Source organism: Macaca mulatta, chromosome 9 (genome assembly GCF_049350105.2).
Source record: "Macaca mulatta isolate MMU2019108-1 chromosome 9, T2T-MMU8v2.0, whole genome shotgun sequence".
Taxonomy (NCBI): Eukaryota; Metazoa; Chordata; class Mammalia; order Primates; family Cercopithecidae; genus Macaca; species Macaca mulatta.
In genome coordinates this window covers 76,187,753-76,203,957 of record NC_133414.1, presented here as the reverse complement: position 1 = coordinate 76,203,957, position 16,205 = coordinate 76,187,753, and the positions used below count along the sequence as shown (strand labels likewise).

Below are 16,205 nucleotides of genomic sequence, written 5' to 3'. Positions count from 1 at the left end.
GGTGCCTCTAGTCCCAGCTACTTGGGAAGCTGAGGCCAGGAGAATCCCTTGAACCCAGGAGGCAGAGGTTGCAGTGAGCCGAGATCCGGCCACTGCACTCCAGCCTGGGCGACAGAGCAAGACTCCGTCTCAAAAAAAAAAAAAAAAAAAAAAAAAAAAAAAAAGAAAGTCTAAAAGTGCCAGAACTGGCAGCAGCAGCAACTCAATACCCAAGGTATAAGCTCATGAGCTGATGCTGTGCCAACCTAGGAAATGTCAGACCCAGACACTACTATACAGAAGCAAGCATGGCCCTGTGCCCAGGCAGGACAGGAAGCTGGAACTAAGGCTGCTGCATTAAACTAGGACCTGGGCGTGGTGGCTAATGCCTGTAATCCCAGCACTTTGGGAGGCTGAGGCATGCAGATGACCTGAGGTCAGGAGTTCGAGACCAGCGTGGCCAAGACGGTGAAACCCCGTCTCTACTAAAATACAAAAAATTAGCTGGGCATGGTAGCGGGCACCTGTAGTTCCAGCTACTCAGGAGGCTGAGTCAGGAGAATTGCTTGAACCCGGAAAGCAGAGGGTGGAGTGAGCCGAGATCATGCCACTGCACTCTAGCCTGGGTGACAGAGCGAGACTCCATCTCCATCTCCAAAAACAAAGCAAAAAAAAAATCTAGAACCTGGAAGGGCAACCTTTCATCAAATATCAGAATAAAGGAGCCGTTTTCAAGTTTAAAATGATGCAAGAAACCTAAAAGAAAAAAATTTAACTATTAAAAAACTTTTGTATACCAAAGCAACGACCCAAATTAAAAATAAATAATAAACCAGAAATAAACATGATAAACTATAAATTGACAAACTTTCAAGAAAACATTATTTTTCTCTACATATGAATTTTTTTGTTTGTTTTTTTTGAGACAGCATTTCACTCTTGTTGCCTAGGCTGGAGTGCAATCTTGGCGCGATCTTGGCTCACTGCAACCTCTGCCTCCTGGGTTTAAGCGATTCTCCTGCCTCAGCCTCCCCAGTAGCTGGGATTACAGGCACCCACCACCATACTCGGCTAATTTTTTGTATTTTTAGCAGAGACAGGGTTTCACCATGTTGGCCAGGCTGGTCTCGAACTCCTAACCTCAGGTGATCTACCTGTCTCAGCCTCCCAAAGTGCTGGGATTAGAGGTGTGAGCCACCACACCCCAGCCAGAATTTAAAAAATCAGTAAGAAAAATACTAAGACCTCTAGAAGAAAAAAAAAATAAAAGGCACTTTCAATTATCAAAATTAGCAAAAACAAAGAAAAAATTTTCAATACAATCCCAAAGTTGGAGAGAGGGCAATGCACAGATCTGCCTCATATAGCTATGTGAGTTGTTCCCTGGAAGGGTGATCAGCCATCTCATTTGCCTAGGACTGTCCCAGTTGTGGTAATGAAAGTCCCATATCCCAGGAACCTCCTAAGTCCTCAGCAAACTGAAGAGTTAATACACAACTTTAGTGGGTCATCACATACACGGCCCTGGAAATAAGACAAGTGAAAGTGTTAACTGAATAGAAGTCTTTTAGCAAGCAATTTAGAAATCTCCATCAAGAGCCTAAGAAACTCCATATCCAATCATTCCTATACCTGGAAATGTGGCCTAAGAAAATAATCTGGAATTAAGAGAAAGTTTTGTTTAATAAAGCACATTGCACAAAATCTGCAAAATGTACACGCAAAAATAATCTGTATAGAAATACACCAAAATTGGCCATTTTAAATGTCTTACATATTTTCTACCATACATTTATATAAATTATATGTAATGCACAATATATAATAAATATGTAAATCATAAACATTAAAATCTGTATATAAAATAGAGATAAACTGTATTTTTCAAGCCTAAAATAAATCTCAGCTATTAGCAGTACAATGTTTTGAATGAAATCTTAGAGGTGAGGAAGAGATGACCATATGAGTACAGACATGTTTGAATCTCTATAAACATCTGGCAGTAGGGCTTTACCTCTCCAAGTGATGGAACTTGCAGACCGACCATGTAGTTCTGCCCAGGACCTGTTGGAATGAAGGATTCAGGCACAGAGTAAGCAGCCTCCAGCGTGACCTTTAGTAGATTGCCCCCTGAGATCTGGGCTGTGGTCAGTAAAGGCTCTGCCACTAATACTTTAACTTCAAGACTGCACTGCTGTAAAAGAATAAAATCATGGAACATTTTGAAAATTGCCAGAGATCTTCCTTTTTTGCATTACCTCATTTGAATCTCATATTACTGTTCAAGATAAGAAGGTAAAGCTTAATTATTTCCATAAGTTGAAATCATGTTCTCTAGGTCCCGTGAGTTGGAGATAGAGCCAAGAAGAGAATCTATTCTTAAACTGTTCCCTTCCCACTCTACCATATTGAGGTAAAGTATATATATAAATACATATAAAACAGGAATTGTAAGAGTCTATTGAAATGTTGGCCAGGCATGGTGGCTCACTCCTGCAATCCCAGCACTTTGGGAGCTAAGGCAGGTGGATCACCTGAGATCAGGGGTTCAAGACCAGCCTGGCCAACACAGTGAAAACCCATCTCTACTAAAAATACCAAAATTAGCCAGGCGTGGTGGTGCACGCTTGTAGTCCCAGCTGCTGGGGAGGCTGAGGCAAGAGAATTGCTTGAACCCAGGGAGGCAGTGAGCTGAGATCGTGCCATTGCACTCTAGCCTGGTCAACAAGAGTAAAACTCCATCTCAAAAAAAAAAAAAAGGTCGACAGAAGTTGCACATGAGTAAGTGAGATTGGGTGCTTTTTTGCTAGTCTATATTTTATTATTATTATTGTAATTTTTAAATTAAATTAAATTAAATTTGAGACAGAGTCTCGCTCTGTTGTCCAGGCTGGAATACAGTGGCACAATTTCGGCTCACTGCAACCCCGCCTCCTGGGTTCAGGTGATTCTTCTGCCTCAGCCTCCTGAGCAGCTGGGAGTACAGGCGCACACCACCACGCTCAGCTGATCTTTGTATTTTTAGTAGAGACGGGGTTTCAACATATTGGCCAGGCTGGTCTTGAACTCCTGACCTCGTGATTCGCCCGCCTCAGCCTCCCAAAGTCCTGGGATTACAGGCATGAACCACCGCACCCGGCCTATTTTTGTAATTTAAATGTAATGCTTTGTAATAAGAAAATTTTTTTTTCTGATAGATATGTATATATTCCACATAAATAGGTATAGACATATATGTGTATACCTCTGACATTTTCACTCAGGATACATACAAAGTAGGTTTTAAATGTGTATTGAGGCTGGGCAAGGTAGGCTCTCGCCTGTAATCCCAGCACTTTGGGAGGCCAGGGCAGGCATATTACCTGAGGTCAGGAGTTTGAGACCAGCCTGGCCAACATGGTGAAACCCCATCTCTACTAAAAGAGAATATACATAAAAATTAATCGGGCAGAGTGGTGGGTGCCTGTAATCCCAGGTACTCGGTAGGCTGAGGCAGGAGAATCGCTTGAACCCAGGAAGTGAAGGTTGCAGTGAGCTGAGATCATACCGTTGCACTCCAGGCTGGGCAACAAGAGCAAAACTCCATCTCAAAAAAAAAGAATGTGTATCGAATGCTAGGCACTCTGCTCCATCACTAGGGATATAAAGACAAAGAAGACATAGTTCCTTTCAACATAGAACTCATGTCATAGTGCCAAGATTTATGCGAAATCTATACTAGAGACCTGTACAAAATGCTGCAGTCAAGGAAACCAAGGAGGCAGTGAATAATTATTTGGCTGGGTTGACATTTATAGGATAAATAGGCATTTACAACCTGGATTAGCAGAGGAAGGAAAGAAAAAACCATTCTGGATAAGAACAGTTTTTGTGGGCTGGTCCAAAGGTAGTGAGTTATTTCAACTGACTGTTCGCAGTCAGTTACAGATCAAATTCTTTGTTCTATTCTTTCCCGTGTCTCACTACTGCACTTGGCTGGTCTTAGGGGGCAAAAACAGTCTATGTAAAGAGGGATTGGAACAGTATGGTATCTTCCATTTAGGTATATGTAAGTAATTCAGGATTCTGGAACTTGAAGTATTAATATAAGGAAAGGAGTAATGAGAGATGAGGTTGAAGGGGGAGGCTTCCATTATAAAGGATGCTGTATCCCTGCTAAGCAATCTGGACCTTAACTTGTAAGCAGCGGGTGAATCCATGAACTACACAGTACTAAGTAGGGGAAGAGATAAGATCAGATTCACTTTTAAATCATTGTGCAAGCCATGGGGAGGCTGAACTAGAGGGAGGTAAAGGTAGGTACAAGGCTATTTGTAACTATCCAAGTGAGAGATAATAAGGCAAAAGAGTAGGAATGAAGCCAAAAAGAAAACCTAAAGACACTTAGAAGATGGAAAAGGCAGGATTTGGTGAAAGGCAGATTTGAGGATTGGCTGTAGTTAGGGTCTGAGGGAACAGTCATAGATATAATTTAGGTTCTATGTTCCATGATTTCATGGATGGGTGATGCCACTAGTCAAAAAACTAAGATAAAAGGAAGAGTAGGTTTCAGGGAAGATACTGAGTTCCGTTTTGGAATGTTGAGTTTTAGGTGCCTATGAGATAACATTATAGAGGTATACAGTAGGTGCTTATAAAGTCTGATACTCTAGAATTCCCGAAAGGGGTCTGGGCTAGAACTGTTGGATTAGAAATTTTCAGTGAGAGGCATGCTACCATGCCCTAAAGTATATGAGGTGCTTTCATATACTATTTGATCCATCAGGACATAGCTCAAGAGTTATTTCCATGGTTAAGCCTTCCTTGCCTCTACCCGTGGACAAAGTAACTGATACCTGCTCTATGCCCACGTGCCTCGCTTCACCATTTAACCACACTGGGTTGTAATCTATGATATGTATATTGTGGGCTTTTCAAAGCAGGACTCCGCCTTATTATCTTTGTCTCCCAGAATCTAACACTAAGTGTGCTGTGAGAAGAAAATGCCCGGCTGGGCGCGGTGGCTCAAGCCTGTAATCCCAGCACTTTGGGAGGCCGAGACGGGCGGATCACGAGGTCAGGAGATCGAGACCATCCTGGCTGACATGGTGAAACCCCGTCTCTACTTTAAAAATACAAAAAACTAGCCGGGCGAGGTGGCGGGCGCCTATAGTCCCAGCTACTTGGGAGGCTGAGGCAGGAGAATGGCGTGAACCCGGGAGGCGGAGCTTGCAGTGAGCTGAGATCCGGCCACTGCACTCCAGCCTGGGCGGCAGAGCGAGACTCTGTCTCAACAAAAAAAAATAAAATAAAATAAAAAAAGAAAAAAAAGAAAATGCCCAATGCATTACACTTAACTGAACTGAACCTTAATAGCAGACAGAATTGTTACACTGAATGGCAGGCTGAAATGTTGAGAGCTAAAACTCTGATTACCTTAGCACTTGATCTAGGAGTTTCTAAGGGTGAGCCTTGCACAGGGTGCAATGGAACTGTTGTTTGAAATGAACTCTGTCCTGCAAAAAGAAGCCCAAGTTGAGCCAAAGAAGAAAGGGTTAAGTTGGGATGACTGCAGGCAGCGATAAATGTGCCCACTTTACCCCTCAAATGCCTCAAATTCATTGAGGCTAATTTCTATATCTCTCTGGGGCTAAGTTTTTATGAGCTTTGCCATTTCTGCTTTTGGGCAAAGCACACATCTGACCTTCCAGTAAGGGAAGAAGGTCCACCACCGCCTGACCAAGAATTAAGGTCTTCTCTTCTTTCTGTTTCTTTTCCTTTGGTAAAACTTCAGTCACAGTTACTAGAAAAATCAAAACAAAGAAAATGAGACATTTAAAACATCCACCCGATAACCAAGGTGCAACACACAAAGCATTGGCAAAGATATGTACGTTAAAAAAAATTAACTTGAAAGTAAAGAAGGCATCAACATCAGTGACTTCTGGTGGAAAATACCGGACCACTTCAGAGACTTTTGAACATTTTGCCTGCAAGTTATAATAAGAAATAGGTTTTAGATCATAATCATGTACATGCATGTGTATAAAAGTAACTGAGGCTGGGCACAGTGGCTCACGCCTGTAATCCCAGTACTTTGGGAGGCCGAGGAGGGCAGATCACCTGAGGTTGGGAGTTCGAGACCACCCTGACAAACACGGAGAAACCCCGTCTCTACTAAAAACACAAAATTAGCCAGGCATAGTGGCCCATGCCTGTAATCCCAGCTACTCGGGAGGCTGAGGCAGGAGAATCGCTTGAACCTGGGAGGTGGAGGTTGTGGTGAGCCGAGATCAAGCCATTGCACCCAGCCTGGGCAACAAGAGCAAAACTCCATCTCAAAAAAAGAAAAGAAAAAAAAAGTAACTGATACATATGATTATATAACAAAGCTTCATATAATATTAATCTTTACTAGGTCAAAATCCTTAGTTATTTTCTATTCTATTTCATATAGAAGAAATTACTGGTCATAATGCCCATCAATTGATCTTACGAATGGCTAAAAAGTCACAATCTGAAGTTTGAAAAACACTGCTCTAGGGTGGGCGAGGTGGTTCAAGCCTGTAATCCCAGCACTTTGGGAGGCCGAGGCAGGCGGATCATGAGGTCAGGCGATTGAGACCATCCTGGCTAATACGGTGAAACCCCATCTCTACTAAAAATACAAAAACAAAATTAGCCAGGCATGGTGGCGGGCGCCTGTAGTCCCAGCTACTCAGGAGGCTGAGGTAGGAGAATGGCGTGAATCCGAGAGGCAGAGCTTGCAGTGAGCAGAGACTGGGCCACTGGACTCCAGCCTGGGCGACAGAGCGAGACTCTGTCTCAAAAAAAAAGAAAAAGAAAAAAGAAAAAGGAAAACATTGCTCTAGATCCCCTATATTGCCTACCATAAGGCTTGACACATTTTGGAGTAATCCTGTAGCACGCAGAGTATGTACAAAGTTTTTCACTGCAGCATTACTCTGTGTGCTTAACACTTATTATAACAATTTCAAAATTTCAAATACACAAAGTAGAATAGTGTAACAACTATCCATATAACCATAATCTAAATTTAACAATTTTTTTGCTTCATCATGTGTAGCTTTGTTTGCTCAAATACTTTTATCATATTTTCTTTGTTTGCTGAAGTACTTTTCAAATAAATTACAGACATCATGACATTTTACTCCTAAATACCAAAATACACAAATCCCAAGTAAGATATTTTCCTAGAAAACCACAATCACTTTACCACATTTGGCAAGTGTGTGATAATAGCATTAAATAATTCCTTAATTCATCTAGTGTCCAGTTGATATTTAACATTTCCCAATTATCCCCAAATTTATTTTATAGCTGGTCTGTTCAAACCAGAATCCACTCAAAGACCACGTGTTGCATTTGGTTGTCATGTTTCTTTTCATTTAGACCAGTCCCCCCTTTCCACATACTTCTTCTCTCAAACATTTCTCTTTTGTTGAAGACACCAGGCCAATAGTTACACAGAATGTTACACGTTCTAGATTTGTCTCGTTTTATTCCTCATAGCATTTAATTTGTTTCTCATTTCCTGTGTTTCCTACTTGGGTTCAGTTTCAGCGTTTTCAGCAAGGATAATAGAGTTTGATAACATATTTACCTATGTGGTATGTTATCAAACTCTGTGACCTTTGTAACCTGACAGATGAAAATAGCATCTAAGCATAATTTTATTTTTTGTATTAGAATCAGGTTGAAATTTTTTCCATATATTTAAGGACCAGTTATAGTTTCTTTTCCATGAACTTTTCATATTCCTTTCATATGTTTTATATACTTTTCCATTAGATTCTTGCTCTTATTAATATGCAAGAGCTCTTTAAAGGTAAATTTGCCTTCTGTCTAGAAATGAATTGCAAATTGTAATCCAGTTTGTAGCTTGTCTTTTGCAGTTGCTAATGAATATATATATATATCATTTTCTGTGGTTTCTACAGTTGTGAAATACTTACAAAGGCTTCATCTCTCGATTATTTTAATTCCATGATTTCTTATGGTAGTTACACGATTTAATTTTTTACCCACATTTTATCCAGCTGGTATTTATTTTGGTAGTTTGTTTGTTTTTCAAGACCAGGCCTCACTTTGTCACCTGGGCTGGCATGCAGTGGTGTGATCTCAGCTCACTGCAACCCCTGCCTCAAGGGCTCAAGTGATCCTCCCACCTCAGCCTCTGGAGTAGCTAGGGCTAAAAGTGCTCACCACCACACCCAGCTAATTTGTGTGTGTGTGTGTGTGTGTGTGTGTGTGTGTATATATATATATATATATATATATATATATATATATATATTTTTTTTTTTTTTTTTTTTTTCTGAGATGGAGTCTCGCTGTGTCGCCCAGGCTGGAGTGTAGTGGCGCAGTCTCAGCTCACTGCAAGCTCCACCTCCTGGGTTCACGCCATTCTCCTGCCTCAGCCTCCCAAGTATCTGGGATTATACCCGGCTAATTTTTTGTATTTTTAGTTGAGCAGGGTTTCACCGTGTTAGCCAGGATGGTCTCGATCTCCTGACCTTGTGATCCGCCTGCCTTGGCCTTCCAAAGTGCTGGGATTACAGGTGTGTGTGAGCCACCACGCCCAGCCCCAAAGTGTTGGGATTACAGGCATGAGCCACTGCACCCAGCCACTGTTTTTTGTTTGTTTGAGACAGAGTCTCGCTCTGTCACTCAGGCTAGAGCGCAGCGGTGTGATCTTGGCTTACTGCAACCTCCACCTCTCAGGTTAAGTGATTCTCCTGCCTCAGCCTCCTGAGTAGCTGGGACTACAGGCACGCTCCACCACCCCCAGCTAATTTTTGTATTTTGAGTAGAGATGGGGGTTTCACCATGTTGACAGGCTGGTCTTGAACTCCTGACCTTGTGATCCACCCACCTCAGCCTCCCAAAGTGCTGGGATTACAGGCTTGAGCCACTGTTCCTGGCCCATTACATTTTTTTAATTCAATTGAGATCTTCCAGTTCTTGGAATGACTTATGGCTTTCAGGTGAAACCTGGACTTTTCCTGTTGTTATGAATCTCTGGATCTCACTTACACCTTCTGTTTTCAGCTGGCGTTTTCCAACACCACCCCAACAGAAGAAGGAAGGAGATGCTGCCTCATTACTGCCAAGTTGGGGGTGGAAGTCTAGGTTCCCTACTCAGCCTCCGCTGACACCTGATGTGGGCAGTTCCTCATTACTGTTGAGCAGGGGAATTGGAGTCCTGATTCCTTACTTGGTTTCCACTGATACCACAGTGGGTGTGGACTCATTACACCTGGGTGATGGTGAAAGCTCTGACTCTAAACTAGGCCTCCTCTGACACCACTCCAGTGGGAAGCAAAAGGGCACCTTGTTACTGACAGTTTGGGAGAGAAGTGCAAGATTCTTGTGGTCTCCACTAACATTATGAGGGGTGGGAAGGGGAATCATTAGCAGAGGGGATAAAAGTCCTGGTTCCCTACTTGGTCTTCTCTGACATCACTAGGGTAATGGAGAATCTCATTTTTGAGCTTTGTGAGAGTGGAAGTCTAAGCTCTCCACTCAGCTTGATTGAGGGTGGGGGCTACAGTTTTTTTTCCTATGGTTTTTAGCTGGAGTAAGGAATTACTCTCTAAAACTTTTCTGTCTTATTAGGCTGCCCCTTTCATAGTCTTTTGGCTAACCAGAGCAGACTTTTATCAGGCTTGCTTTCTTTTTCTTTTTTTGGTCTGTGCCCATTGGTGTCTCCAGGTTGCCACCTTCTTCAGCAAGAAGTATGAGATATATAAGGCAAAAAGAAAACCCAAGGAACTCACCACTGTGTCATTCCCCAGGTCCCAAGTTTCCTTCTCTCCACCTTTCAGGGTCTCTTATTTTTATATATAATGTCCAGGGTTTGTAGTTGTATTCAGTGGGAGGAATAGAGAAAAGTACATCTATTCCATCTTCTCAAAAGTTTTGCTTTTAATCCTTTTTATTTCTAATTAACGCGCTTAAGATTATAAATGTACCTCTAAGTACAACTTTAACTATATCCCACGAATTCTGATATTTGGTGTTTTACTGTTGATCTCTTCCAAATGCTTTGCAATTTTTATTATGACTTTTTTATTTGTCCCATAAATTATTCATAAGTATGTTTTTAAATTTCCAAATAGTATTTTGGCTATCTTTTTGTTATTGATTTCTAATTTTGTTGATTGTTACATTTTGGCAGAAAAGGTGTCTGTATGCTATTGATCCTTTGATCTATGGTAGGACTTGCTTTATCGCTTAGAATGTGGCCAACTGCTATCATAAAAATGCTCCTCCTGTATTTTAAAAACATATATATTCTTTAATGGTTAGTACAAGCCTATGATTATTCCTAGGGAAGACTTTTTTCTCTACCCAGGATCTAGACAGAGATGCTTAAGCAGATTTTATTTTCCTGTTCCATACTTTTTGAGATCTTAACTTGTGATGGGGAGGTGATCTCAGTCTCTATTCCCCCATCAACAGCAGCCAAAGGTTTTCTGTCCTTCTGAGAGCATTAAAATCCAAGCCCCTAGGTTTTGGAGTACTGCCTTCTCCCTGCACACTTCCACTAACACATACACACCAACAGCAGCTGTTCAAGATTTCCAGGTTTCAGTTCCTGCCTTGCTTCTGGGAACAAAGGAAGTGCCCTTTCTTTCTCATGATTTTAGTTACATGTTTAAAAGAATGTTTTGGTTCTGCTTTTCCCATCCAACATGATAGGGAAGAAGGCAATCAGGACATTGATTTTTAGAACCACAAGGACTTACAGAACACAGGTTTGTGAGCGAGGTCATCTAAAGTGATTCCTCCTTCAGGATTAAACTCAAAACTGCTAGTGAAGTTGTATTTTGCACTTCCTTCTGGAGAAACAGTAATTTTTGCAGAGTCTCCCAGAACCACTTGATTGAATTCTGCCCGAATAAAGGTAACTGGAGTATCTCCTTTAAAACCTTTCTGTTGGCAGAAACACACCACTTTACAATTATATTTAAATAGAGAATTTTCCTACACATCTGGCAACCCATTTTGATTTGGGCTAAATAGCATTTTTCATTTTTTCCTAACAAGCAACATCACAAATACAAAAGGAATAGGTAGAAAAATAATTAAACAAATCTAGTTTAACTTAAATGCAACATTCCATTTAAGTGCTGTTATGTTGGAGTTTTGAAAACAACATTTATTGTGTTTCACCTGATAATAGAAGTATACTGAGGAACATTTTTAAAAGAAAGAAAATTAATTACCTGCAATCTTACTGTAACATGTAAGCATTATTAACATTTTAGAATATATTTTCTAGCGTTTTGTTGTGAATATATGGATGTGCACGTGTATACCCATACACACACACATAGATACATTTTTTTCTTTTTTTTTTGAGGCGGAGTCTGGCTCTCTTGCCCAGGCTGGAGCGCAGTGGCCGGATCTCAGCTCAGTGCAAGCTCCGCCTCCTGGGTTCACGCCATTCTCCTGCCTCAGCCTCCCGAGTAGCTGGGACTACAGGCGCCCGTCACCTCACCCAGCTAGTTTTTTGTATTTTTTAGTAGAGACGGGGTTTCACTGTGTTAGCCAGGATGGTCTCGATCTCCTGACCTCGTGATCCGCCCGTCTCGGCCTCCCAAAGTGCTGGGATTACAGGCTTGAGCCACCGCGCCCGGCCGATACATTTTTATATATGCATTTTAAAACAAAGTGGAGCTCATTAATTACATCCTCTTTGAAATGATCTTTTTAAACTTAATATACTGAATATTTTCCCATTTCATTATACTCCTAATTTTTAGTACATCACATTGTTGTTGTTGTTGTTTTAATTAATCAAATAGAATTAATCACAAGGGAAACTCTGGAAGAATTCAGATCCTTCTCAGGAGAAAGGGAAAAAATTATATGTGAACTGCTGTCTAGGGAAACTAAAACCACTGTTTCTTTCATCCTATTAAATTTAGTATTCAAATTGCCGAGTATTTGAGACACACAGTAATGTGACTTGGAGATCACAGACTAACAATAAGGAACACTGAGGCGGAATGCCACTGCTATATAAAGCCAGGAGGTTTGGAGGTAGAGAATGAAGCAAAATTCCATTACTCCTGCAGGTACTCCCAAACTAAGGATTTTGTAAATTTCCAAAAGTAACTTTACCAAATCATATCCCTCTGTCACGGTGATCTGCACGAGTCTGCCTGTTGATGGCACTTGCTCCATATCACCAACTGGGAAAAGTCCCTCTGGTTTTCTTTGGTCTCTGTAAACAGAATGAATCAACCTGTCCCCTCATGTACCAGAGCTGCAAAAGTACCCATATTCCATCATAACCAATACCAGGGAGAACCTAAGGAAATACCATAGTCCAGCACTGTTTTATTCCCCACATCCAACCTTTGCTGCTGGACAGGCAGTGCTTTAGGGAGCTGGTCACAAGGATGATTTCACTGGTTAGCACTAAAAGATGTTTATACAGGTAACTAACCCATTAAGCACAAAGTCTCACAAGACAAAGTAGGAACACCTTGACCTCCCATACCCTACATCAGGGGTCCCCAGCCCGAGTCATGAACCAGTACCAGCCCGTGGCCTGTTAGGAACCGGGCCGCACAGCAGGAGGTAAGCAGCAGGCAAGCAAGCAAAGCTTCAATTCTATTTACAGCCATTCCACATCACCTGCATTACCACCTGAGCTCTGTGTCCCGTCAGATCAGTGGCGGCATTAGATTCTCACAGGAATGTGAACCCTATTATAACTGAGTACATGCAAAGGATCTAGAATCAAATGCCTGATTTGTCACTGTCTCCCATCACCCAGAGATAGAACTGTCTAGCTGCAGGAAAACAAGCAGGGCTCCCACTGATTCTACATTATGGTGAGTTGTATATTTCATGATATAGGCTGGGCGCAGTGGCTCATGCCTGTAATCCCAGCACTCTGGGAGGCGAGGCGGGCGGATCACGAATCAGGAGTTCGTGATCAGCCTGTCCAATATGGTGAAACCCCATCTCTACTAAAAAATACAAAAATTGCCGGGCGCGGTGACTCAAGCCTGTAATCCCAGCACTTTGGGAGGCCGAGACGGGCGGATCACGAGGTCAGGAGATCGAGACCATCCTGGCTAACACGGTGAAACCCCGTCTCTACTAAAAAATACAAAAAACTAGCCGGGCGAGGTGGCGGGGGCTTGTAGTCCCAGCTACTCGGGAGGCTGAGGCAGGAGAATGGCGTAAACCCGGGAGGCGGAGCTTGCAGTGAGCTGAGGTCCGGCCACTGCACTCCAGCCTGGGTGACAGAGCGAGACTCCGTCTCAAAAAAAAAAAAAAAAAAAAAAAAAAATACAAAAATTAGCTGGGTGTGGTGGCATGTGCCTGTAGTTCCAGCTACTTGGGAGGCTGAGGCAGGAGAATCACTTGAACCTGGGAGGTAGAGGTTGCAGCAAGCTGAGATCACACCACTGCACTCCAGCCTGGGCGACAGAGTGACTCCGTCTCAAAAAAAATACATAGGCCGGGCGCGGTGGCTCACGCCTGTAATCCCAGCACTTTGGGAGGCCAAGGCAGGCAGATCATGAGGTCAGGAGATCGAGACCAGCCTGGCTAACATGGTGAAACCCCATCTCTACTAAAAATACAAAAAAATTAGCCAGGCATGGTAGTGGCCACCTGTAGTCCCAGCTATTCTGGAGGTTGAGGCAGGAGAATGGTGTGAACCTGGGTGGCGGAGCTTGCAGTGAGCCGAGATTGCGCCACTGCACTGCAGCCTCGGCGACAGAGCAAGACTCCATCTCAAAATATATATATATATATATATTTTTTTTAAATTATTATATATTACCATGTAATAATAATAAAAATAAAGTGCACAATAAACGTAATGTGCTCGAATCATCCCCAAATCATCCCCGCTGCCCCCAGTCTGTGGAAAAATTGTCTTCCACAAAACTGGTCTCTGGTGCCAAAAAGGTTGGGGACTGCTGCCGTACATCCTTCACAGTGTTCTCTGGTAACCTTTTTTTTTTTAATCTGCAAAGCTCCCTTCAAACATTATTTAACTTCTCAGTTTTACAAAAATATATTTTGAGAGCAGGAAAGAAGCAACCACATAAAATGGTAGTCCATTGGAAAAGGTCTTAATATATATACCTTATTTAGTCAGATATACTGTCAATTTTACAATACTAAGGGCACAAACAATTTCAAAAATAAATTGGATATTTGTTTTTTAGAAAAGGTCTTTTCTCTCTCCTTCCTTCCTTCTTTTTTTTTTTTTTTTTTTTTTTTTGGTTTTTGTTTTTGTTTTTTCAGGCTCTCACTCTGTCACCCAGGCTGGAGTGCAGTGGTGCGATCACAGCTCACTGCAGCTTCAACCTCCCAGGCTCAAGTGATCGTCCCACCTCAGCCTCCTGAGTGGCTGGGACTATAGGCATGCGCCACCACGCCCAGCTAATTTTTGTATTTTTCGCAGAGACAGGGTTTCACCACGCTGTCTAGGCTGGTCTCGAAGGCTAGGCTCAAGCAATTCGCCCACTCAGCCTCCCAAAGTGCTGAGATTAAAAGGCATGAGCCACTGTGCCTGTTGAAAAGGCCTTATTTTCTAACTCAATTCAAACATTTACTGAGGACATACTATGCTAAGTGTATTTGGTGATACAAAAGAGAAAACGACATCTTACAGCCTTCAGACTTTATCATTATCCTGCCTCTTCTCAGCTACTCCAGCATTTTTCCAGACACCTAAAAGTCTCAGATCATTTGTTCAACAACATATTTCTGGGCTGTTTCAGGGCTTTAGTGGCACTGACAACTTCTTTGTCAAATGTACATTTAAAATGCCCTTTTGTATCAGTCTTCTTTCCTTTTCAATAATATGGCATTAGGCCTTCATTACCCTTCTGCTAGACTGTAACAAAAGCCTCCTAACTGGTGTCTCTGACTCCAGTTTCTCACTCTAACTCACCCGCTTCTGTAAGAACTGCTCATTGAAAAAAACTTTGTTAAGCTTGGCACTGTGGTGGGTGCTGAGGATACAAGAGATAAGATGTGAACTCTCTAACCTCAAGAAATTTAAAATCTAGTGAGGACGAGAGATGTGTAACTAGACCAGGAGTCATAATCTGTGAGACAGGTGCTCTGACAGAGGAAAAGAAGGGAGGAGTGAAAGAAGGAAAGGGAGGGAAGAAGTGCTCTGACAGAGGAAAGGAGGAAAAGGGGGGTGGAAATTTATTTTTTCTTTTACAAATATAAAGAATGTGAGAAGTAAGGAAATTAACTGATTATAGCCAGTGTACCAAGTGTGCTTCACATTTATTATCTTAAACGTAGCCTCCCTTCTAAGTGATTCTTAAATCTCTGTTTGAGTGAAAAAAACTGAGCTTCAGAGAAGTTTGTTATCATACCAGCAATCATACAGCAAGGAAGTGCTGCATGAAGCTGGGACCTAGCTGGATTTGAGAATACGTGTGCATGCCAGGAAAATCTTGGAGGAAGTACCCTGGAACTATGTCTTAATAGAGTAAAGGGAAGGATATTCCAAGAAAGGCAACAGATTTTAAAACGTTCAGAGGCAAAACAACACACATAGCAAGTAGCAAGTAGCTTGCAGCGGTGGTGTAAGAAGAAATAGGGAGAAAATGAGATGAGACAAGCAGATAATTACCTTATTAAAGTACAGATCTGATCATACCACTGTCTTGTTCCCTCTCACCTACCAAACAAAGTTAAACTGTAACACTACAGTTTAACTGTAGTTAAATGTAGTACTACATTCAGGGCTTTCTAGGATCTTGCAGTGCCAGTCAACTCCCCTCTTCTAGCTTATGCTCTTGCTTAGTATTTTTCAAAGATCACCTGCATTTAGTCACTTCTGAACCTTTGCATTTTTCCTTCCCCCTGGAATGATCTCTCCCATTCTACTCATTCCGTCTCTACAGCAAATCCTACTCATCCTTTAAAATCCAGCTCAAATGCTTCCTAGTCCATGAAGCTTCCCAGTCAGAAAAACCTGCCTTTCCTCTGAATTCATTTAGCACTTTACACGTCTCTTGTGGCATTACCACAAGCTGTCCTGTTTATGAAGACTGGGTATTCAAAGGACCTTTCCTACTTAGTAACTATGTGCCCCTGGGCAAAAGCCTAACTTCTCTAAGCCTCAGTTTCACCTTCTGTAAAATGGATAACTTCCAACCTGTTTCACATTGTGAATACCCCCTAAAATATTAAAGCTGTTTAAGCTATGAAGCACTGCACAA

General features: G+C 41.9%; 1 protein-coding gene across 10 annotated transcripts in view; it reads right to left on the bottom strand.

The window, feature by feature from the left end:
- Positions 1-16,205, bottom strand: part of CFAP70 (cilia and flagella associated protein 70) — a 115,228-nt gene that overhangs the window by 98,409 nt on the left and 614 nt on the right. For 3 of the 10 annotated variants that reach the window (XM_077946616.1, XM_077946618.1, XM_077946617.1), the window contains exons 2-6: positions 12,112-12,214; positions 10,731-10,917; positions 5,663-5,761; positions 5,395-5,474; positions 1,994-2,173 (exon numbers count right to left, since the gene is read on the bottom strand). In XM_077946616.1, coding sequence (XP_077802742.1) covers positions 1,994-2,173; positions 5,395-5,474; positions 5,663-5,761; positions 10,731-10,917; positions 12,112-12,174 — 609 coding nt within the window. In that variant the 5' untranslated portion in view covers positions 12,175-12,214. Of the gene's footprint in view, positions 1-1,993; positions 2,174-5,394; positions 5,475-5,662; positions 5,762-10,730; positions 10,918-12,111; positions 12,215-16,205 lie in introns of those variants that run through there. The other 7 variants (XM_077946620.1, XM_077946625.1, XM_077946621.1 and 4 more) reach the window with 6 other exon arrangements.